Source organism: Dendrobates tinctorius, unplaced genomic scaffold, assembly GCF_039654945.1.
Source record: "Dendrobates tinctorius isolate UK_male_01 unplaced genomic scaffold, ASM3965494v1 ptg000254l, whole genome shotgun sequence".
Taxonomy (NCBI): Eukaryota; Metazoa; Chordata; class Amphibia; order Anura; family Dendrobatidae; genus Dendrobates; species Dendrobates tinctorius.
Window position 1 is genome coordinate 14571776 of NW_027361921.1, and position 25592 is coordinate 14597367.

At 44.3% G+C, this 25592-nt stretch overlaps 1 protein-coding gene across 1 annotated transcript in view; it reads right to left on the bottom strand.

Annotated features, from left to right (window-relative positions):
- The window catches only part of COL3A1 (collagen type III alpha 1 chain), a 200447-nt gene that overhangs the window by 49310 nt on the left and 125545 nt on the right, over positions 1-25592 (bottom strand). The window contains exons 23-35 of the mRNA XM_073558192.1: positions 21944-21997; positions 21556-21654; positions 21391-21444; positions 21257-21310; positions 20389-20442; positions 11924-11977; positions 11597-11641; positions 11407-11505; positions 8991-9098; positions 8835-8888; positions 8626-8679; positions 8466-8519; positions 6004-6057 (exon numbers count right to left, since the gene is read on the bottom strand). Of these exons, the coding sequence (XP_073414293.1) occupies positions 6004-6057; positions 8466-8519; positions 8626-8679; positions 8835-8888; positions 8991-9098; positions 11407-11505; positions 11597-11641; positions 11924-11977; positions 20389-20442; positions 21257-21310; positions 21391-21444; positions 21556-21654; positions 21944-21997 (837 nt within the window). The remainder of the gene's footprint in view (positions 1-6003; positions 6058-8465; positions 8520-8625; positions 8680-8834; positions 8889-8990; positions 9099-11406; positions 11506-11596; positions 11642-11923; positions 11978-20388; positions 20443-21256; positions 21311-21390; positions 21445-21555; positions 21655-21943; positions 21998-25592) is intronic.

Here is a 25592-nt window from a genome sequence, read left to right on the forward strand (position 1 = left end):
ATCCCAAGTGAAGACCTGAACCCGGCACAAAAAGAGCTTGTGAAAAAACTGAAAGATATGGAGGAAAAGTTCAAAGATTTCCAAAATCATATGGATACACCAATCACACTGACAGAAATAACAGAAAGGATCACACGGATAAAAGGCTGCAATAACAAAACTATTTAATACTGTACTGCAGGATAGCTGCTTCCTCAAAAACTGGAATCAAGACCTCATAACTCCTATACACAAAAATGGGGACAAGTCCGACCCAGAAAACTACTGGGGGATATGTGTCAGCAGCAACCTGGGTAAACTCTTCAACTGCATCCTGAACAAGAGGATCCTCACCTTCCTCATAGAGCACAAAGACCTCAGCAAGAGCCAAGCAGGTGTGGTAGGGGGCCGGGCTTGGGGGGTGGACCACTGCTTACCCTGTCCAGATGACACAGACACCAGGCGATGCAAGGACGAAGTGGAGACAGATTTCAATAGTAACAGTTCCGGATTTATTCATCTTCCTCACGACGACCACAACCACGCACCGCAGCCTCTTTACAGTTCTCTGTCTCCAGGCCTGGGTACCTGCACCTTTGCTCCAGTTGAAGTAACGTCCCTCGCGGGTATTGCACTGGGGCTGTCCTAGACCAATCTACCACCAGCGCTTCACCTGCCCGAGGTCGTCGTCCAATCGGTACCCCCGGGCCTCTTCTGTCCTGCGGTCCGTCGGGTCAGGGCCACCCCCTGACTGTCTCTTTGCTGTCCGTCCCCTGGTCGAGCTCTTCTCTCTTCACCGTCTTCTACCGAGCTCCTCCCGGGACTAGCCTGCCTGGAACCCTATCCTGTTCTATTTATCCCATCTCTCACTGGGAATTCCCCGCCTGGGTTCCTATCTCCCCGCCCCCCATGACTAAGCGTTTCTCAAGCCATAAGCTGATGTTGAGTCCTAAGCTACTCCCCCCAGGCATCCACTTTTCTCAGCTGTCACCCTTCTATCCTGTCAATCTCCGTCTCTAGTGCACAAACCGTCCCCTCCTACTACCAGTCACGTCTGTCCATCAAGTCACCTTCCCCACACTCCCCCTCCCTTTGTCCATTGTCATCCCGACAATTGCACTCCCTACCTACGTCGTTCTGAAGCTTGTCCACAGTCTGTTATCGGACCGGTTGTTGGGCCAAACCCGCTGCCCACGAGGGCCGAACTAAACCTGGGAGCAGCATGCTCCGAGCAGCCTACCACTACTCGCCAGCGCGCACGCCATATGACAACTTCTTTTGGGTTGGCGAGGTCCACCCGGACTACTCTACGGCGTGAACCTCCCACTACTCTCCCTTTCCACTATCTTCAGCTTTCCGGAACGCCATGACCGAGGCCTTTCACCTACCAGGTTATCATTGGCGCCCGCCCGTCCTTTTGGGGTGTCCGTGGTGTCGGGGACCTGACTGACGGACCACTGTCTGGTTTGATGTTCTTCGTCTCTACGTCCTTCACCTAAAAAGTGTCATGGTCGGCGTCTTCGTCACATCTACCTCGTACCCGGAACCTGTTACACACATTTTTTTTTAAACACACTACTCATTAAATCAACTTTAACATACTGTTATCTCTACTTTAATAACAATATGAGTTACCAAACAGGGGTAACCCCTTTTCCCTTGTTTGTCTTTTTCGTATTTTTTTTTTCCGTTTTTTTCTTTTCTTTCAACATAACTTTTTAAAACAGAACATAAATACTCCCCCTCCCTTTAACATGAGTAATTCCTCTCCCACATCCCCGCTATGCCAGGAGAAAACAATCAACAATAAAACACGTCCCTTATCTTGGACGTCAAACTGTCCTCTTGGGGCCTGCACAACGGTGCAGCGAAATCCCGACAGTCCGGACCATCTCCTGACGGCTGATGTTGCTCCAATCCAGCAGGGAACCCCACAGCCATGAGGTTCCCGGGATGTCTCGACTGTTCCTGAGCCCCGAGTGTTCTTTTTGCCCAGGGCTCAGGGGTCATCTCCCTCCTGAGAGATGAGTCAAAAGGGGTAGAAGGGGCCGAAAGTGGTTCCATGGCGCGCGTTCCGCGCCATTTCTCTACTTGGGGACCAGCAGTCCACCATCGGTGGTGGCGTGGACGCGCTCATCTCTGTCGACGTGGTGGCTTCGCTCCATCCGGCCCCCAGCTCCTGCAGCTCGAACCGCAGGTGAGGGACCGGGGGTCGTTGACCGTTGAGAAGCGGAGCGGCAAAGCTAGGGCCTGCTAGTGTGGATGGCAGACGGCTCCGCAGAGGTGGTGGAGCCCGATGACCCGGCCGAAGCCGCCATCCGGAGGGGGGCCGGAACAGCCGCGGACCTTGATGGGCAGGCCGCAGCCGCGGTATGGAGTGCAGAAGAGGCGGCCCCGGGTATCGGTGAGCAGGCCGCAGCTGGAACCTTGAGCGAGGCCGAGGCTGCCGCGGGTGCCGCCGGGTAGGCCGCAGCCAGCACCACAATCGAACCAGAGGCGGCCGCGGAGCAGGCCACAATCGGAGTCGCAGACGGGGCCGGAGTGGCGGCCGGCACTGGTGAGGAGACCGCAGGGGAGGCCGGAGTGGTGGCAGGCTTCGGGTGGTAAACCGCTGCTGCCAGGTGGAATGCAGCAGCGTCGGCCACGGGCTGGTTCCGCTCTGGCGACGCGGGCTGATGCGCCGCCAGGCGGGGTGGCTCAGGGTTGCGGTTGAGAGCGTCGGTCAGCCCTGCAGAGGCCGCAAAGCCCTCCGCGACCGGGCCCACAGGAACGCAGGAGGCCACGCGGGAAGGCCGAGTGGAGGGGGCTGGTCGCGGAGCCGCCGGCCGGGCCGGGGGATCTCTCACCTTCCGCAGCTCCTCCCGTGACCTCCGATCTTTGCCCCGCCATCCGGCAGGGCTTGCCTCCAGGCTCATGGGTCCCACGGGGAGGCTCCCAGGCGATGTCTTCGGCTCCCGAAGGCAGTCCTCCCAGCAAGATTCAACCTCTTGACGCCACCGCCCCGGATCCGAAACCAAGTCTCCAATTATAGTCCACAGGTGAGCAGTTTTGTAATCCACAGGTATTTGTAATCCAAGGGTGAACAGTCCAAGTCCTGTTGGGTTGTTCAGACGCAGGCCTGCCGCGGAAGATGTCGTATTAGCGGCGGCGATCCTGCCGACTACGCTAAATGTGGTAGGGGGCCGGGCTTGGGGGGTGGACCACTGCTTACCCTGTCCAGATGACACAGACACAAGGCGATGCAAGGACGAGGCAGAGACAGATTTCAATAGTAACAGTTCCGGATTTTTTCGTCGTCCTCATGATGACCACAACCACACACCACAGCCTCTTTACAGTTCTCTGTCTCCAGGCCCGGGTACCTGCACCTTTGCTCCAGTCGAAGTAACATCCCTCGCGGGTCTTGCACTGGGGCTGTCCTAGACCAATCTACCGCCATCGCTTCACCTGCTCGAGGTCGTCGTCCAATCGGTATCCCCGGGGCCTCGTCTGTCCTGCGGTCCGTCGGGTCAGGGCCACCCCCTGACTGTCTCTTTGCTGTCCGTCCCCTGGTCGAGCTCTTCTCTCTTCACCGTCTTCTACCGAGCTCCTCCCGGGACTAGCCTGCCTGGAACCCTATCCTGTTCTATTTATCCCATCTCTCACTGGGAATTCCCCTCCTGGGTTCCTATCTCCCCGCCCCCCATGACTAAGCGTTTCTCAAGCCATAAGCTGATGTTGAGTCCTAAGCTACTCCCCCCTGCCATCTTGTGTCATTTCTAGGTACTGCACTCTCCTATCCACCTTTCCTAGCTGTCACCCTTCTATCCTGTCAATCTCTGTCTCTAGTGCACAAACCGTCCCCTCCTACTACCATTCACGTCTGTCCGTCAACTCACCTTCCCCACACAGGGTTCATGCCAAACCATTGCACCGCTGACAACTTCTACACTCTGCACAGCCTCATCAAGAGCCATGTCCACAATACAAAGAACAGGAAAATATATGCCTGTTTTGTGGACTTCAAGAAGGCCTTTGACTCAGTGTTGCACCCAGGACTATTCCTAAAACTACTGTGGAGCAGAATTGGAGGCAAAACATATGATGTTATCCAAAGCTCTTACCATGAGAACAGTTGCAGCGTGAGGGTCAATGGAAGGAGGACGGCCTATTTCCAACAGAGCTGAGGAGTGAGACAGGGCTGCAGCCTCAGTCCAATGCTCTTTAACATCTACATCAATGAGCTGGCAGTGGCCCTAGAGTCCTCCTCAGCACCAGGACTCACCCTCCATGACACCCAGGTGAAATTTTGGCTGTATGCTGATGACCTTGTGCTGTTAACAACAACCAAGAAAGGCCTCCAAGATCACCTGAAAATCATAGAGACCTTCAGCAACCCTTGGGCACTGCCAATGAAAGAGAAGAAAACTAATATCATAGTGTTCCAGAAAAGAAAGCAGAAACCTACTGGCCATCCTACCTTAATGATAGACAACTGTCCACTTACAGAAACCAACAAGTACACCTACCTGGGTCTAGAACTCAGCCAGTCAGGGAGCTTCAAGCAAGCCATAGAGTTACTGAAAAACAAGGCATTCAAAGCCTTCTATGCCATCAGTAGATGTCTGTACCATGTCAAGACACCAGCAACCATCTGGCTAAAAATCTTTGACTCCATCATTGCCCCAATCCTTCTGTATGGCAGTGAGGTCTGGGGCCCAGTCTCATACCCAAACTGGTCAAAGTGGGATGCTGGGCCGATATACCAGAACCTACAGAGGGAGTACAAACTGGCCCCATATCTAGATAAAGTAGAAAACCCCAAAGAGCATCAGATCCTGAGCCTGTACAGACTGAGTGCCAACAGCTTACTCATCAAAACCGGGCGGCACCGACAGAACTACAAGCCCCGAGAGAGCAGACTTTGCCAGCAGTGCCCTCAGGAGGCCGTTGAGGAGGAGGCTCACTTCCTGCTAAGGTGCCCCAAATACTCCGCAGTGAGGGACACTCACTTCAAGAGACTGTCTGATCTCCTCCCAGACTTCACCTCCATGGAGGAGGAAGAGAAAATGGCGATAAAACTGGGGGAAGAGGAAAGTGCAGCGGCCATAGCAGTGGAATATGTCAGTGCCTGCCAAAGACTAAGAGGAAGCTGATATGTCATCGACTTCTACACCCCACCCTGGACATGCCCCTATCCTCTAAAAGGAGCCTGATATATCCTGGACCTCTATATGCCCCCCACCCCCCATCCCCCTATTTTTACCATTTGCTTTGACAATGCTAACATATACTTAGTCCTGCCATTAAAGCTCATTTGAATTGAATTTAACCACGCTGACTATAAGAGCTTACACTCTACATGAGATAGAGAGAAGACCCTGCTGACTTGAAGAACTTACACTCTACAGGTGAGAAAGATAGAGAACACTTTGCTGATCATAATAGCTTGCATTCTACAGTACAGAGAGAGAACCCAATTGATCAGGGTTGCTCTGTACAAGAGAGGGAGAGGAGAAAGGACTCAGTTGGCCATAAGTGCTTAAACTCTTCATGTGAAAGACAGAGAATACTCTGCTGAAGAGCTTATGCTCTACAGGATAGAGACTTACCCAGTGACTCTGGAGATGGAAAATGACTCTGTTGTACAAACTTTACTTTCATGGGTTATGCTGTTTTATGATGGCCCAGCTACTCACCTACTTCATGCAGGGCATTACGAGGAAGCCTGAGCAGCCATGTAAAATCACATTAGCCTGCTCTCTGATGCTTCAGCGATGTGGGGAATTGTGTTTGGCAAGTTGTTTGTTTATGCGAACCGCAAATTGAATCTCAGAATGTTCAAATACATGTGAAACCTTGAATTTTAAGAAATTTGAGTAAAACTCGATCATCCGCAATTTGATCTGCTCATCTCAACAAGTAATGCATTTGCCTTATAAATTTGGTGTATTTTTGTAACGCATGTAACGCAAAAGAGTGGTGTGTAGTTTTGATTGTGATCCACTATCGTATTATTTGTTGAGTATTGGGTGAGACACTTACAGGTGCTCCAGGAAAGCCAGCAGGGCCCGGAGGACCAGATTCCCCACGATCTCCCTAAAATGGAGAAATACACAAAAATAAGTTTTAAGAATATGGAATGTTGGTATTCTGTACTCAGTAATTCTGACATAAGAGAAATAAAATGGGCATAGATAACATTAATAGTGCACATTACACTCCAATACAATTCCACATACTGTTTTTAATGCAATTTTTTTTATTCAAAGGGAACAACTCTTTCCTAATTCATTGGTTCAAAAAACTGCATAGTAATATAGTAACATAGTTAGCAAGGCCAAAAAAAGACATTTATCCCATCCAGTTCAGCCTATATACCATCAGAATAAATCCCCAGATCTACGTCCTTTTAAAGAACCTAATAACTGTAAAATACAATATTGTTATACTCCAGGAAGACATCCAGGACTCTCCTGAACCCCTTGACTGAGTCCGCCAGGCAAGGAATTGCAGATTCTCACTCCCCTAACAGTAAAGAATCCTCTTCTATGTTGGTGGAAAAACCTTCTCTCCTCCCATCGCAGAGAATGCCCCCTTGTGACCGTCACCTTCCTTGGTATAAGCAGATCCTCGGAGAGGTATTTGTATTGTTCTCTTATATACTTATACATGGTTATTAGATTGCCCCTCAATCATCTTTTTTCTACACTAAACCAAAAACTGCATCAGACACTGCATGATTAAAGAAGAAAGAAGACTGGAGGGCACCACTAACAGGGATCTCCCGTTACACGCTAAAATAGTGCATGAACCAAAACAGAGAAAAATTAGCATGAAAACACGGGGATCACCAAACAAATAATGAATAAATCTTTATTAAAGTGACAAAACGACAACCAACACTGCATAGTTAAAAACGGTTAAAACAGCATATAGCAAAAAGAACATACACACAATGGCCCACAATAGGGCCGTGCCCTTGCCTAACCCCAATGAACAATGATAATTCACAAGCTACACCATGAACATATTGTGTTCATACTAATATGGCCAATCAAGTAGGGCATCCATGCCTGTAAGTTTGGAAGAGAACAATAAGTGGAGAGACTGATACCATGCAAGTCAGAATATGCAAGAACGAATATTCCACCTAAGGCAGCATGTGCCCATGCGAAGGGGTGGAAAAATACAATCAGCCACGTGAAACTGGCTTTGCAGAGGCCAGGTGTAGCAATATACTCCCCCAGGATCCAGAGAAAACTTGAAAAGCAAATGACAATAACCCAAAAAAGGGTCTAAAAAAATCACATACTACCTGGACCTGGGCAGAGTACAACCCACATGGAGAGAGTCCTGTCAGGAATATACATTGTGCTGTGGGTAAGAGAAGCGCAGGAGGCAAGGGCACAGGATATGCCCAATGAGTGTCACCAGAAAGACTGGCTTCTTCAGGGGCTTTTTAACTATGCAGTGTTGTCGTGTTGTCACTTTAATAAAGATTTATTCATTATTTATTTGGTGATCCCCGTGTTTTACATGCCAATTTTTCTCTGTTTTGGTTCAGATACTGCAGGATTGTTACCAGCTTTAGGTCTCATTCACACAACTATAAATGTGCAGTATTTTCTTTGCAGTATTTCAGCCGCCAATTACAACCAAATTGCTAATAGAATCATGACAACCTGCGATGATGATAGACTGAATCATGAGGAAAATAGGACTGCGTGTGAATAAGCTCTAAAGACAATATAAAACAAAAATAAAAAAGCTAATGGTGCAGATATTACTAATTGTATTTTAAGGACTAACATCTGCATAATATATTTGCAGCACTACCCTTCTCCATAAATATTATGATTACACCAGAATTGTAATGTACCCAGTAATGTAATCAGGAAAAGGATTCTATATACGGGAAGCATTTTGGGTGTTTTTGCCTCTTTGCTATTTTTAAGCCGTCATTTAGTTAGGATCTGTGCACTTCACATTGGGCTCATACATCTGTCATGTATGTTTGTGGAAGGGAGTAATATGTTACAAAACAGTCCTGCAAGGCTCCTACAGGCCAAAAAGTATGATAAAATAGTGTCACTTTGCCAGGTTTACATTTACATTTTATACTGTTTTTTATAGTAGTGAATAAATACACCCTGTTTTAGCAGCACACTAACTACTGTGGTGCCATTGTTTAATGATAGAAATAAGCACATGGATCCAGACCTATGGCAAACAATTACATCTCTTACAGAAAAAAAATATATCCTATTAAACATATCTGTGGGCATATTAATAGATTGATAGATCAAAAAAAAAGAGTAAGAACAGTGATATTCAATTAATATTTTAAGTCATATATTCACTTCCTTGTTTGTAAAATATATTGTATATCAGAAAGAATACATTGCATTTTTATAAGCATAAAACATTTAAAAGAAAACATGCATTGTCTATGATTAAATAAATTTACATTTACTATCAGGTTTGCCAAAAATCATAGTACTTACAGGTCCACCACGTGTACCCACAGGTCCAGGGGGTCCAGCTGGACCACTATCTCCCTATAAAATACAATATTGATTATGTCAAGCCAAGCAATGAAGTTACATGAAATGAAAGTAAAACATGAGAAATTAACATTGTAACTATTATATAGATAAAAAATACCTTGTCTCCAGATGGACCAGCAGGACCAGGAGGACCAATAGGGCCAGCAAGTCCCTAAATTAACACAAACAAATATTGAACCTGAATAATCAAGTAATTATTCCAGATGTGCTTTTAAAAAAATAATCATCCATTGCTGAGAAATGCCCATTCATATTGTACAACCAATGATATTCTGTGAATTATAACTTAGTTTTATACAGATTTACCCTCATGCCATCCTTTCCTGGAGCTCCATCTGAACCTTTGCCACCAGGTTCACCCTAAAAGAGCAATACAACTCATTAATCTTAAAAACATCATTTAGAGTACATCTTTTTATATCTACATACATGTGCAAACTAGAAGAAACGTAATGAACAGACCCTTTCTCCTTTTGGCCCAGGACTTCCGAATGTTCCTCTTTCTCCAGGCATTCCTTGAAGACCAGGTGGTCCCATTGCTCCAGATGGTCCAGGTGGGCCTCCAGGTCCCTGAAAGAGAATTTATTCTTTTAAAAGATATGATCATAAACCAAGGACAACACATGATTTTTATTTCTACAACAATTTAATAAAAGGAGATTTAACGAGCATTTACACTGCACGATTATCGTGAATAAGCATTGTTAAAAACACTAGTTTCAATGTTATCTTGCCATGGAAACAGGCTGCTGATTACCTGATGAATGATCAAAATGCTTATTCATCAGGTGAAATGATCTTTTTTGCAGCACAACAAAATCTTCATTCTCGGTGGTGCATCGTCCTGTTTAAACAGGACTTACACTGCTGAAAGCTATGGCAGCCTATGCGAACTGTGGGATCTAGTGTAGATCGCTCAGTGCACATCATTTGCTTTGGTCGTCTTTGTAACCGGCATTTAAATGACCGGTGATTGATAAAAGTTTACTGTTCGGCGGTCGTGTTGTGTCAGCAATGTAAAGCAATTTACAATTATCAGTTCCAGCTCACTACTTGAAGAATACACTGGTTTTTCCAGCCTAACATTGTTTTCGGAAAATGGAAATCTTTCCTAATGAGTTGGCACACCGGCATCACGCTGAAGTCTCACCTTCTTTGCAAACATATTTGTATGTATCAGAAAAAGTGCTCTGGCTACAAATGTAACCCTGTTGCCACAATTTGTAATTATTATCCTCAAAACACTGACATCAGGAGATTAACAAACCTGCCCCTTGTGTTCTTCAACCCCGTCATCCTCCAAAGGGCATTAATGAGAGCTTTCGCACAGCACTTGCATATAGCAGACAGTAGACACCCTGTTGCAATGGTCAGGACTGGAACTAGCTCTACACTCAGTCAATAGCGGCCATAACATCTAACTGGTTATGTCACGTGGACCCGTCCTGTGTGACACGACCCGCAGGTCGGTAACTAAAACAACAAGACACGGCACGTGTGACTGTCCTGTGTGACACGACCTGCAGGCCGATAACTAAAATGACAAGACACGGGGGAAGGGAAAACAGTTACAGTTGGGCCCTGCGATAGGGAACGGGGACGTGGAGACCTCCTGCACTCCCCTGAGTCAGTGTCCCTCACACTCCTAACGTTCCCTATACAGGCTCCTCACCTGTCGCCGAGCCGGAACCTGTCACCCTAGCACACCCTACACCTATCCCTTGCTAGGGAGCTGGGTGGTGCAGGCACTGGCCCCACCGCTGTGCTAATACACACTAAGGAAAAACACAAACAGGGAAACACCACTTAGCTTTGCTCTGTTGCTCTTGCTCCCAGCAACAGAGTCCACCACCAGAATGCAGCTTTCCTCCTGAATAGCTGCCACCAAGCTCTGTCAGAGCTGCAAGGAAATCCTCTCTGACTCCTTCCAAACCAGGACACTGACTGAGCTGCCAGGAACTCTCTCTCTCCTTCCTTCACCAGTCTTGGTTGGAAATGAGCAATATTACCAACAGTGATTGCAACACCTGACACTCTTTTATAGCAGAGCCAGAGCAATCACACCTGCTTTATAATCACATGCACTAAACTAAAGAAACCAGAGTGCAATGATCTTAATGGCCACCGGGGGCAAAACTAGAACTGAAACCACCACAGTGCAATGACCCTAATGGCCACCGGGGCAAAACTATCTTTAAGCACCACAGCTTAAGGAAAAAAAAGGTTACTAGTGCATTTTATCTGTCATGATCCAGCATGGATCATGACAGGTTAGACAGAAGGAGAGGGCTTCCTCTGTCACCCTATAGGTGCCCATGAAGCAAAATGACTAATGCAGTGACAAACTGTAGAAATGTAGCATTTCTGTAATCAAACCGACCCACAGATTGAAGCCCACATGTTACTTATGCCTTCCGATAAATGCTGTTGGAGCAAAACTCAAAAACAATGGTAGAATAGAAAACTAATTTAAAAAAATCAATACATTTATACAAGACATTGTGAAAAATAACTGTAGTCTTGCAAAAAAAAAAAGAGAAAGCCTTTATGTGGGCATTTTATCAGAATAGTATAAAAATCACTTTGTCCTACTTTGTCCTTGAGGTGTACAGATACATAATAGATATAGACATAAACCATTTTAATTATCGAGTGGGCTGCCACATTTTTACTACCAGAGTAAATTTAAAGAGTAATAAACTACTGAAGTGTTTAATTGGCTGCAGCGGTCACATGGATATATGCCACATGATTGCTGCAGCAAACTAAACAAAGTTTGGCATTACAGGGGCGCTTGAGATGTAGAGAAATTCTAGCTGAATAGCATATTCTGATATTGATGAAAATAAATGTATTTTTGTTCTTCCTTTCTATCTACCTTTCCACCATCTGGTCCAGGAGGACCGGCAACACCTCGTGCACCAGGAGTTCCTGGAGAGCCTTGCACACCTCTTTCACCAGGTACACCATTTTCTCCCTAAATAAAATAGAAATTAGTGCAGAAAAAAAAATAATAAGCAAATGAAAGTCAACTTAAACATATTACAGTATTAAGATCAAAAGCTTACTTTACTGCCTGGGTTCCCTGGGGCTCCAATTTCACCCTTTGGTCCCTACACGCAAAGTGAGCAGTGCATTATTACTATTATAATTATTATTAGTATATTTCAATAGTTCTTTTCAAGCACACTGAAAGTTTAAATATGAAATATAATAAGTTGTTTATCTATGCTATATATGTATAGTATACGTAAAAAAATCTATGCTATATGTATAGTATACGTAAAAAAGTTTTCAAACTCTCAGCATTGAAGGATGGAAACTCAGATTAATAAATTTCCAGATTTCATAAGATTTTGTGTATAAAGGAAACCTCAGTCCTTAAAGGTACTTACTCCTTCCCCTGGTTTTCCATTTTCACCTGGGGGCCCATTAGTTCCAGGCAATCCCTATGATAATAAACACATTTTAAGTCACAACATGTAAGAATACTTTAGAGTAAAGACTGTATACTACTGTAAGCTGATGCAATTTCATAAAAGTCTAAGCAACTCATTTAATGCTCCACTCCAGTATCTTTTATTTTAGCGTTGGAGTGATGCAAATAATGTAAGGTCCTGACCACAGTATTATACCTACCAGCCGCTGTCTTCAGCTTTTGATGGTGCTGCTTCGCTCCCGTGGAGCCAACTTGCGACAGCAACTTCTGACTCACCGGACGTCAGAGGTAATGGCCACGAGCTCCCAGTGTAAGTCTATGAGAGCCTCGCTCTGGCCTTGTTCTGGCTTTCATAGACTTACATTGAGTTGGGACTTGTGGATCACTAAGCAAACACTGGGTCCAGCAGGTTACAACTTACAGAAGACTGACTGGAGCGGCGCTGACAAAAGTGGAGTATAAAGGTAGTGGAAGGAAACTTAGATTAGGGACACCACTTCAGCGCTGCAATAAGAAAAATGTTGGAGTGGTGCTTTAAGAGAATTAAATGTGGACCAGCTGTTGACATAGACTTGTAGTGCCATGGGTAATACAAATTTACAGTCTGACTACCAGTCTAAAGAACTATTTGCTACAAGTAGTCAGCTTTGTTGTGAGTTCATTTTCCCCTTCACCATTGAGGTCTGATGAACTCCCTCTTCTGGTGAAGGAAGGTAGTGAGGCTGATTACCAAGCACCTGGGCAGGATGATGATGACTGGGTGACGGGAATTGCTGACTGGATATAAGGCAGCTGATGCCCTTCTGCCTTGCTGGTGATCTCTCTGAGGGATTCTAGGAGACCAGTCTGATTCCTGCTCCTCAAAAGCTAAGTTTTACTGCTCTGCTTTTTGCATTTGTGTTTTGGTTTTGTTTTGCCTTGTTTTTCTGGATTTCTGCCATTCCCTGCTGGGGTGAGCTGAATTCCTTTTTGCTCTGTCTTCAGAAAATACCTGAGTACTGATATAGTCTTTTTGAAGCCTAGCGTCTTCAGGGCTTTTTTCCCTATCAGCCTGTTGGCTCATGTTTTGATAGGGTTTTGGCGGATTGCAGACAGCAGCTTTTCTATCCTGTCCTATTTAGTTAGCTTGGGCCCCATCATTTGCTGAGCCTATCTTTCTATCTGTGTGAGTGTTTTTTCATCTTGCTTCACCGTCATTATATGTTGGGGGCTGCCTATTGCTTTGGGGTCTGCTCTGGGGCAGTTTAGATTTCCCTTTCTGTCTTTAGGCTATTTAGTTCTCCGGCTGTGATCGAGGGGTCTAGGGCACCGTAGAAACCCCCCACGGCTACTGCTAGTTGTTGTTGACAGGTTCAGGGGTCTGCAATCCGATAGCTGCCAACTTCTCTGGTTTTCTGGACTTAGCTAGTATTTCTGTTTTTGCCTCCTACGATGACTCATTCATAACACAGCTTATTACAGTAGTTTGTAAGTTGATAGGTTGTACAGGGTACAATTTTCTATAAAAAAAAATCTTAAAATCATATTTCTTCATATCATTAGTAGTACTGTACTTGAAGGAATATTCCAGGATTTATAGAATGCTGAAAAAAGAGCAAAATTAATTCTGACCTACTCATTTTCACATCATTCCAGTGTTGATGTCATTCTCTGCACATCTATGTGACTTCTACGGCAATCACTGGCCTCAGCAATCTTGAGCCACGCATTAAGTTATCATTACTGAGGGAATTGATTGGCAGCAGCGTTCACACAGACGTACAGCACATGATTGCTGAAGTAAACTATGCAAAGTTTGGTTGAAACAGTGGAGGAACCCCCCACGGCTACTGCTAGTTGTTGATAGGTTCAGGGGTCTGCAATCCGATAGCTGCCAACTTCTCTGGTTTTCTGGACTTAGCTAGTATTTCTGTTTTTGCCTCCTACGGTGACTCATTCATAACAGAATCACCAGCCATACCGCAGATCCTAGGGTACTCAATAGCAGGAAAGAATTGTAAAAAAAAAAAAAGTGTGTATATTTTTTCCTCTATATCTCTGAGGCCGTAGGGGGAATTTTTTTTTCTCTCAATGGAGATAAAGCAATTGTCTGATCGTGTGGAGCAGCTCGCTGCGGAAGTGCGGGGAATTTCCGCCTACCTTGCTCATTCACATGCTGCTGAACCAAAGATCCCTACTCCTGATGTGTTTTTTGGGGATCGGTCTAAATTTTTGAATTTCAAAAATAATTGTAAATTATTTTTTGCCTTGAAGCCTAACTCATCAGGGAACTCTGCGCAGCAGGTTAAAATTGTCATCTCTTTGCTGCGTGGCGATCCCCAGGATTGGGCGTTTTCTTTGAAACCAGATGATCCTATTCTGACTAATGTGAATGCATTTTTTCAAGCCTTGGGGTTGTTGTATGACGAACCTAATGCTATTGATCAGGCTGAAAAGACCCTGTTGGCATTGAGCCAGGGTCGAGATTCTGCAGAATTGTACTGTCAAAAATTCCGAAAGTGGGCGGTCCTTACTACCTGGAATGATAATGCCTTGGCAGCTCTCTTTCGGAAGGGTTTGCCAGAAGCTGTAAAAGATACTATGGTGGGATTTCCTGTTCCCTCTGGTCTTGACGATTCTATGTCATTAGCCATTCAGGTTGATCAGCGTTTACGTGAACGCAGGACTGCACGAGAGGTGTTGCCACCTATTGAACAAGTGTCTAAACCTATGCAATGTGATAGAGTTTTGTCCAGGGAGCAACGTCAGGAGTTCAGAAGGCGTAATAAGCTGTGTTTTTTGTGTGGAGATGCCTCGCATATTATTTCTGTCTGTCCTAGACGAGGGAAACTTTTTGAACGCACGTTTTCTGTGGGTGGTGTTCAACCTAAGTTTCTTCTGGCAATTACTCTGATCTGCTCCCTGTCCACATTTTCCGCCAAGGCTTTTGTGGATTCGGGAGCAGCCCTGAACCTAATGGACTTGGATTTTGCTAAACGTTGTGGATTTCCGATGACACCTCTGCGGACGCCTATCCCTTTGAGGGGGATTGATGCCACTCCTTTGGCGAAAAATAAACCTCAGTTTTGGACCCAGGTGGTAATGCGGGTCGCCCCAGACCATCAAGAAAATTGCAGACTTTTGGTGTTGCATAATTTGCATGATACCATTGTTCTGGGGTTTCCCTGGCTGCAAATTCAAAATCCAGTTTTGGATTGGAAATCTGTGTCTGTGGTGAGTTGGGGTTGTCGGTGTGCCCTTAGTGAGGCTCCGGTTTTTTCCACCTCTCCTCAGTCGCATGATGTTCCTGACTATTTGGCGGACTTTTATGATGTATTTAGTGAGAATGAGACTGCGTCTTTGCCTCCTCATAGGAGTTATGACTGTGCAATTGAACTGAGCCCGGGGTGTAAATTTCCCAAGGGTCGGCTCTTCAATTTATCTGTACCCGAGCACGAGGCTATGCGATCCTATATTAAGGAGGCGTTGGAGAAGGGTCATATTAGACCATCCTCTTCACCCTTAGGTGCTGTTTTTTTTTTCGTGGCCAAAAAGGATGGTTCAATAAGGCCTTGTGTTGATTATCGTGCCCTCAACAAAATTACTATTAAATATCAGTATCCGTTACCCCTAATTTCGGATCTATTCTCCAGAGTTAAAGGTTCTTGCTGGTTTACCAAGCTTGACCTCAGGGGGGCGTATAATCTTATCCGCATTAAGCATGGGGATGAATGGAAGACGGCGTTTAATACTCCGGAGGGACATTTTGAGTACCTGGTGATGCCTTTTGGGCTCACTAATGCCCCTTCTGTCTTCCAGTGCTTCATGAACGACATTTTCCGAGAATTTGTGGATACATTTTTGATTATCTATCTGGATGATATTTTGATCTTCTCCAAGGATTGGGATTCTCATGTGGAACATGTTCGGACTGTGTTCTGGATCTTGAGGGAGAATTCCCTGTATGTCAAAGGATCGAAATGCCTTTTTGGGGTACAGAGGATTTCTTTTTTGGGATTTATTTTGTCTCCGTCAACTATTGAAATGGACCCGGCCAAGGTAGAGGCCATTTATGATTGGATTCAGCCCACTTCTTTGAAGGCCCTCCAGAAGTTTTTGGGTTTTGCTAATTTTTATCGGAAATTTATAGCAAAATTTTCTAGTATTGCCAAGTCATTGACTGATCTGACTAAGAAGGGTGATGATGTGTTGAATTGGTCTCCGGAGGCTGTTTCTTCCTTTCAGGAGCTGAAGCGAAGATTCACTTCTGCCCCAGTTTTGCGGCAACCTGATGTCTCACTCCCGTTCCAGGTAGAGGTGGACGCTTCTGAGATTGGTGCAGGAGCTGTTGTGTCCCAAAAGAATCCTGTAACATCTAAAATGAATCCCTGTGCTTTGTTTTCCCAAAAGTTCTCTCCATCTGAACGTAACTATGATGTGGGGAATCGGGAACTGTTAGCCATGAAATGGGCATTTGAGGAGTGGAGACATTGGTTGGAGGGAGCTAAACATCAAGTCATGGTCCTCACTAACCACAAGAATTTGATTTACCTGGAGTCGGCCAAACGCTTGAACCCTAGACAGGCTAGGTGGGCCTTGTTTTTTACACGTTTTGATTTTGTGGTCTCTTTTCTTCCTGGCACTAAGAATGTCAAGGCTGACACTCTCTCTAGGAGCGTCTTTGCTGATTCTCCTGTGGTGACCAAGCCTGCTACCATCTTAGGCAAAGGGGTAGTTCTTTCTGCCATCTCGCCCGATTTGAGACGTGCTCTGGAAGAGTTCCAGGAGGACAAACCTGAGCGTTGTCCCAGTGGAAAGTTGTATGTTCCTGACCAGTGGAAGAAGAGAGTGATGTCTGAAGTTCATTGCTCTGCATTGGCTGGTCATCCAGGTATTTTTGGTACTAGAGATCTGGTGAGTCTGTCTTTTTGGTGGCCCACCTTGTCTCGTGATGTCAGGAATTTTGTGCAGTCCTGTGGGACTTGCTCCCGGTCTAAACCTTGTTCTCGCTCTAGTGGGTTGTTGATGCCTTTGCCGGTCCCCAGGAGGCCATGGACCCATATTTCAATGGATTTCATCTCTGATATGCCTGTCTCTCAGAGAATGACTGTTATTTGGGTGATTTGTGATAGGTTCTCTAAGATGGTTCATCTTGTACCACTCCCTAAGTTGCCATCTTCCTCTGAGTTGGTGCCCCTGTTTTTGCAGCAGGTGGTTCGCTTGCACGGGATTCCTGAGAATATTGTATCTGACAGATGAGTTCAGTTTGTGTCTAGATTTTGGAGAACTTTCTGTTCCAAGCTGGGAATTCAGTTGTCCTTCTCCTCTGCTTTTCACCCTCAGATCAATGGGCAGACGGAGAGAACAAACCAGACCTTGGAGTCGTATTTGAGATGTTTTATTTCCGCTGATCAGGATGATTGGGTTTCATTTTTGCCCTTGGCCGAATTTGCTTTAAATAATAGAGCTAGTTCTGCCACTTTGATGTCACCTTTTTTTTGTAACTTTGGGTTTCATCCTCGATTTTCTTCAGGGCAGGTGGAGCCTTCGGCCTGCCCAGGTGTTGACACTGTGGTGGAGGGAATGCACCAGATCTGGGACCAAGTGGTGGATAAGTTATCTCTCTCCCAGGAAAAGGCCCAGCGGTTTTCCAACCGACATAGGACCATTGGTCCCCAGTTTAAGGTTGGTGATATGGTTTGGTTATCATCAAAAAATATCGCTATGAAGGTGGCTTCTCCTAAGTTTAAGCCTAGATTTATTGGACCTTACAAGATTTTGGAGATTATTAATCCGGTCTCTTTTCGTTTGGCTCTTCCTGTCACATTTAAAATCCATAATGTGTTTCATAAGTCCTTATTGAAGAGGTTTGTTGAACCAGTAGTTCCTGGGGTGGCACCTCCGGACCCTGTATTGGTTGAAGGTAACATGGAATATGAGGTAGAGAAGATACTGGATTCCCGTCTGGCTAGACGGAGACTCCAGTATTTGGTTAAGTGGAAGGGTTATGGTCAGGAGGATAATTCCTGGGTCTCTGCCTCTGATATTCATGCCAAAAGATTGGTGCGTGCCTTTCATCGGGCTCACCCTGATCGCCCTGGTGGCGTGCATGAGGGTTCGGTGACCCCTCCTCAAGGGGGAGGTACTGTTGTGAGTTCATTTTCCCCTTCACCATTGAGGTCTGATGAACTCCCTCTTCTGGTGAAGGAAGGTAGTGAGGCTGATTACCAAGCACCTGGGCAGGATGATGATGACTGGGTGACGGGAATTGCTGACTGGATATAAGGCAGCCGATGCCCTTCTGCCTTGCTGGTGATCTCTCTGAGGGATTCTAGGAGATCAGTCTGATTCCTGCTCCTCAAAAGCTAAGTTTTCTGCTCTGCTTTTTGCATTTGTGTTTTGGTTTTGTTTTGCCTTGTTTTTCTGGATTTCTGCCATTCCCTGCTGGGGTGAGCTGAATTCCTTTTTGCTCTGTCTTCAGAAAATACCTGAGTACTGATATAGTCTTTTTGAAGCTTAGCGTCTTCAGGGCTTTTTTCCCTATCAGCCTGTTGGCTCATGTTTTGATAGGGTTTTGGCGGATTGCAGACAGCAGCTTTTCTATCCTGCCCTATTTAGTTAGCTTGGGCCCCATCATTTGCTCAGCCTATCTTCCTATCTGTGTGAGTGTTTCTTCATCTTGCCTCACCGTCATTATATGTTGGGGGCTGCCTATTGCTTTGGGGTCTGCTCTGGGGCAGTTTAGATTTCCCTTTCTGTCTTTAGGCTATTTAGTTCTCCGGCTGTGATCGAGGGGTCTAGGGCACCGTAGAAACCCCCCACGGCTACTGCTAGTTGTTGTTGACAGGTTCAGGGGTCTGCAATCCGATAGCTGCCAACTTCTCTGGTTTTCTGGACTTAGCTAGTATTTCTGTTTTTGCCTCCTACGGTGACTCATTCATAACACAGCTTATTACAGTAGTTTGTAAGTTGATAGGTTGTACAGGGTACAATTTTCTATAAAAAAAAATCTTAAAATCATATTTCTTCATATCATTAATAGTACTGTACTTGAAGGAATATTCCAGGATTTATAGAATGCTGAAAAAAGAGCAAAATTAATTCTGACCTACTCATTTTCACATCATTCCAGTGTTGATGTCATTCTCTGCACATCTATGTGACTTCTACGGCAATCACTGGCCTCAGCAATCTTGAGCCACACATTAAGTTATCATTACTGAGGGAATTGATTGGCAGCAGCGTTCACACAGACGTACAGCACATGATTGCTGAAGTAAACTATGCAAAGTTTGGTTGAAACAGTGGAGCAGTAGAGAAATGATTGGATGAGTACTGTTTTCCTTTATGTGAGAGCAGTGCTGTTAGTCTAATCCTCGACAGCACAATGACGCAGGAGTGCGGTGTTTCCCATAAATGTACATTGCCCAGTTAGGTGTTTTTCTCTCTACAATGACACTGGGATAACCATTATATACATACTGTATATGCTAATAAAATGGTTGTTCCAATATCATTTTCTCATGCTCCCAATCTACAGCTATTTTTGCTCAAGACAGCTATTCTAAAGCTTTAGACCCTTAATCATTATCACATCGTCTACCATTTGGTAAATGATCACCAACCCATCAGTCTAACTTAGTTTTTTCTGACTACTGTAGTGCCATGTGTTTGATAAGAGAAGATGCATATTGTGGTCTTTATCACGTAAACTGTTAGTGATGGAACTCCCAAGAAAAACTTATCCCATAAGTCAGTGCATAATTTTACATCTCTTCAGTTCTGAGAACTTTCAGAAATATTGCTATACTTCTGACACAGGGTAAATGCCAATAGTGGCTCTCTCTTTAATATTCACTTATAATAAAAACTTACTTTCTGTCTAATGCTTCTTTGAAGGGTTTTTCTGGGATCACAAAAAAATAGTCTAAAGGTAATAAGTGGCATGACATAACAAAAGAGACCTTAAGAGACATTAACAAAATAATCTGTAGTTGACTACAGTGATTACATGGTTTGATGGCAAGTGATCGCATCTGGGAAGTAAAGAGGAACCTAACATGGGAGCACGGGAGCTTTGGTGACAGAGCAATGTGGGAGTTATCAGAAAAGTAAGAGTTTTCTTGTTGTTTCATACCACTTACTGCTTTGGCCTAATTTTGACCAGTCCTGGAAAACCCATTTAGGAGATTCAGCTGAGCTGTATTAATTACACTTTACATAAGGCATTTTCTGCAATATTTGTTTCCCCATCTTGTTCAGCTTTACAGGAAAATGAACTCCAAGGAAAATATGAAAAAAGAAATCTTCCAATCCCTAATAAGACACTAAGGAGCCTACCCTGTTAGCTATTATTTCTCTCCAGAAGTAGTCTTAGAACATTGATTAAATGAGAGATACCCTGTCAAAACAAAATAAGTATGGTAACTCTTTTAGCATTACCTGAAAGCCCGGTGGACCCGTTGCTCCTGGTTCTCCTCGTTCACCTGTAAGACCCTAGTAAATACATAAGCTTAATCAAAACAAAAAAATGCATTTCAAATTCTCATTATCTGGATACAGTGAATATTTTATGTGCTATATTCAGTCGAATGTAAATGATGACTGTACTTTTATGACATTAGAGTGTGACAGCTACCAATAGCCAGAATGGAAATGGTGGACACAAGCTGATGGCCCAGAAAGGTGCTGCTCCACTCCAGAAAGCAAGAAACATATATCAAGAAAATGTTCTAAGAAGCAGACATGTTGTGGAAGTTGACTAGGGAAGATGTGAGGCAAGACAAAGATGTGGGTGCTATTGAGAGGCAGATCAGAGAGGCGATGGAGTTGCCAAGGAGGGAGGGGGCTGCTGAGTTGAACAGCAATGATGGAATCTACTGATGAAGAGTTACGGGGTAAGGGGCAATCTGACAGGTATTAGAGAGGAGTGACAGAAGTGATTGTTCCTGTGTTGTATATTATAGCTGCTGACTGCCTGTAGGTTGGACAAACCATCCTCCATACCACAGATCAAGATGCTTCAGGTATCACTAGAATGTCCTACCATTGTTTATGTGCGTGAAATGAAACTATGAAGCTTTTTGCCTTTATTTTAGCAGTCATGAACTGTGACTTAACCATGAAGCTTGTTGCTTCAGTGATAAAAAATCTATCAAATCAAAGATTCTAATATTTACATGTATGAGGCAATTATCAAAGGGCAGAGAAGTGATAACTGGTTATAAGTAGTTTGGCAAATAAGTCCATTAATAGAAATCTCTTTGTTATCAACAATGTGGTCTTTAGGAAATGTTTTCTGAGTACTTACTGCTGCTCCTGGAGGACCCTGTTGTCCTTGGTCACCACCCTTTCCTGGCAGACCCTAATAAAAAATGTCATAAATTAAATGATAAGACATATAATAATAATGACTTTTGAAATGTAACGTGTATAATGGCATACCTGTGGTCCTTGGGATCCAGGACCACCTCTTTCACCATTTTTGCCAGGTGCTCCCTATACCAAAGTATGAAAGATTAGTTACTGGAATACTACTTGCTATTGCTAAAATGTATATAATTTTTACAATGCATGAAATGAATACATAAAATGCTGGCCAGTACTTACCTCATTACCCTTGGGACCTGGGAAGCCCATGACTCCAGGCTGACCTCTAGGGCCCGGTGAACCAGGATTGCCTGAACGTCCAGATTCTCCAGGAGGACCCTTAAATATGAGAGTGAAATTTCAAAATTTTAGCAGTAGAGCCCAAAAGAAACAATAAGCATTACCATGTCACAAATTTGATCTGAAATGAACAAAAGTTTGACCAATTTGACATGTCCATCGTTTTCCTACTATGGACTGTAATGTCCGAACTATCAGCAAGTTTCTTGTCCTGAACTCAACAGCGTCATATAAGGTTGTTGGGTCAATTTCGGTCATGGGAAACCAGCCTTACTGTAACAAATATAATAAAAATGTTACAGCTTTCAAACAAATAGTGAACACTTACCGAGGGTCCTGGCTTGCCATCAGATCCAGGGCCGCCTGGACTTCCGGTAAGACCCTAAAATACAAAATAAATTTTGTCAGACATGTCACTTCACTTGCTTAAAATATTATGCTAAATATTATCATATTTTAATAATTAAATATACTGCATTATAGCAGTACTAGTAATATGAATATTTTTTATTTTGATTGTATTTAAATCAAACAATATATATGCTGAAATGCTATATAAAAAAAAGAAAAACTTCCTCAATGGGGGTGGTCTTTTGTTGTCCTTTCTCTTTCTCGGGTCCTCTACCAGAGGCCAGGGAGTTTGAGGGTTCTGCACAGGATCTTAGTTGTTCCCAGCATTGCAGTTTTCTGGACAGAGTGTTCAGATGTTGCTCCTGGGATCAGTTGTAGCCATTCTTCCAACTTAGGGGTCACTGCTCCAAGTGCTTCTATCACCACTGGAATCACTGTTGCCTTCACCTTCCACATCTTCTCAAGTTCTCCTTTGAGTCCATTGTATTTCTCCAGCTTCTCATATTTCTTCTTATGATGTTTCTGTCACTTAGCACTGCCACATCTATTATCATAGTTGTCTTCTGATCCTTGTCTACTATCACAATGTCTGGTTGGTTAGCCAACACCTGCTTGTCCTTCTTGATCTTGAAGTCCCACAGGATTTTAGCCCTTTCACTCTCCACAACTTTCTCTGGGGTCTCCCACCTGGTCTTAGGGGGCCTTAGCCCATATCATGTGCAGATGTTCATGTATACAATTCCCGCTACTTGGTTGTGGCGTTTGGTATACACTGTTCCTGCTTGAATTTTGCATCCTGCCACTATGTGTTGGATGGTTTCTGAGTTTTCTTTGCATAGTCTGCACCTTGGGTCATGTATTGAGTGGTAGAATCCTGCTTCTATGGATCTGATACTTAGTGCTTGCTCTTGTGCCGCTATGATTAGTGCCTCTGTGCTGTCTCGGAGTCCAGCTTTCTCCAGCCATTGGTAGGATTTCTCCATGTCAGCCACATCCATTATCTGTCTATGGTACATCCCATGCAGCGACTGGTCTTGCCAAGGCGCTTCATGTTCTTGTTCTTCCTTCCAAATCTGTTGTTGCTGACTTAGGCTTTCTCTCAGCATCTCATCCTTTGGTGTCATTTTTTTGATGTACGTATTCCTGGATACTCCTTGTTTCATCTGAGATGGTGGCTTGGATGCCCATCAAGCCTCGACCACCCTCCTTTCTATTGATATACAATCTTTGGGTGTAAAACTTAGGGTGGAGACCTCTATGCATTGTGAGGAGCTTTCTTGTCTTCACATCTGACAGGAGTTTCCATGTTGTTGTAAGGCAGGTTATTGGACAGTAGTTGGATGGAACTGTTCCTTCGTGAGGATCCTTCATGATCAGCACTGTTCTTTCTTGTGTTAGCCAGGTTGGGTGGTCGACTGCTTCTAGCAGTTAGTTCATCTGCTTTGCTATGCATTCATGTACTGCTGTTAATTTCTTTAGCCAGTAGGTGTGGATCATGTCTGGGAAAGGTGCTGTCCAGCTCTTCACATTCTTGACCCGATGTTGGATGTCTGCTTCTATAATGGTGACTGGTTCTTGCTCTAGGTGGTTGCTGTGTTTCATTCTCAGATCTTGCAGCCACATTGCACTGGTGTTATGCATTTTTTCCTTCTCCCATATGTTCCTCCAGTATTAATCAGTCTCTGCTATTGGTGGAATTGCTGCCTTTGTGCTGTTACTCTGTAGTTGGGAGTCCACCTTGGATGGTTCTTTGGAGAGCAGGGCATTTATCTTCTTGTCCTCAGCTTCTCTAGTGCATCTCCCTAGTTTTGCAGCGAGTGCTGTGAGCTTTTGTTTAGCAGTCTCTAGGGCTTCAGTTGGGGTCAGGCTTTTGTACTTGCCCAGCTTGGTCTTATTCTTGATCTTTACATCCTTCTTTATTTCTGTTAGTTTGCTGACTTCCCTTTGTGTCACCTTGATCTTTATCTCCAGTCTTCTTTTCCAAGGGGAGCACGTACTTCTGTTGTTCTTGCTGGTTGTATAGCCAAGCATTTCCATTATTGCTGAGATAGTAGCATAGATCAGTTTAATAGTTTGAGTTATGGTGGTGGTAGGTATTGATGCAAGTGGTCTATTGGCATCTTCTAGCATACTGTCTGGTGGTGTTTCTTTGCTGAGCCTTGGCAGTCGATCTCTTGTATTGATGGTATTTAGTTTATCTAAGATCTTCCGTTTCAGATCAGCTGCAGTGCTCTCTAGTTGCAGGATTGAATCAGGATTTTCAGGGGGTTGCACATGTTGTTCTTCCAAGTCTTCATGTGAGGTGGTTCTGCAGTGTAGTTGATCCATCTCAAGTTTTGATAATAGCTTTCTCTTTATGATATTTAAACGTTGGGTTACTAGTTGTTTCTCAGTCAGTGGACATGCAGGTCTTGTATCCATCCATTTCTTCATACACTTCACATATCCTCTCTCATTTGGTCTGCTGTTATACAGTCATGGCCAAAATTATTGACACCCCTGCAATTCTGTCAGATAATACTCAGTTTCTTCCTGAAAATGATTGCAAACACAAATTCTTTGGTATTATTATCTTCATTTAATTTGTCTTAAATGAAAAAACACAAAAAGAATTGTCCTAAAGCCAAACTGGATATAATTCCACACCAAACATAAAAAAGAGGGTGGACAAAAGTATTGGCACTGTGCGAAAAATCATGTGATGCTTCTCTAATTTGTGTAATTAACAGCACCTGTAACTTACCTGTGGCACCTAACAGGTGTTGGCAATAACTAAATCATACTTGCAGCCAGTTGACATGGATTAAAGTTGACTCTACCTCTGTCCTGTGTCCTTGTGTGTACCACATTGATCATGGAGAAAAGAAAGAAGACCAAAGAACTGTCTGAGGACTTGAGAAACCAAATTGTGAGGAAGCATGAGCAATCTCAAGGCTACAAGTACATCTCCAAAGACCTGAATGTTCCTGTGTCTACCGTGCGCAGTGTCATCAAGAAGTTTAAAGCCCACGGCACTGTGGCTAACCTCCCTAGATGTGGCCGGAAAAGAAAAATTGACAAGAGATTTCAACGCAAGATTGTGCAGATGTTGGATAAAGAACCTCCACTAACATCCAAACAAGTTCAAGCTGCCCTGCAGTCCGAGGGTACAACGGTGTCAACCCGTACTATCCGTCGGCATCTGAATGAAAAGGGACTGTATGGTAGGAGACCCAGAAAGACTCCACTTCTTACCCCGAGACATAAAAAAGCCAGGCTGGAGTTTGCCAAAACTTACCTGAAAAAGCCTAAAACATTTTGGAAGAATGTTCTTTGGTCAGATGAGACAAAAGTAGAGCTTTTAGGGCAAAAGCATCAACATAGAGTTTACAGGAGAAAAAAGAGGCATTCAAAGAAAAGTACACTGTCCCTACAGTCAAACATGGCGGAGGTTCCCTGATGTTTTGGGGTTGCTTTGCTGCCTCTGGCACTGGACTGCTTGACCGTGTGCATGGCATTATGAAGTCAGAAGACTACCAACAAATTTTGCAGCATAATTTAGGGCCCAGTGTGAGAAAGCTGGGTCTACCTCAGAGGTCATGGGTCTTCCAGCAGGACAATAACCCAAAACACACTTCAAAAAGCAC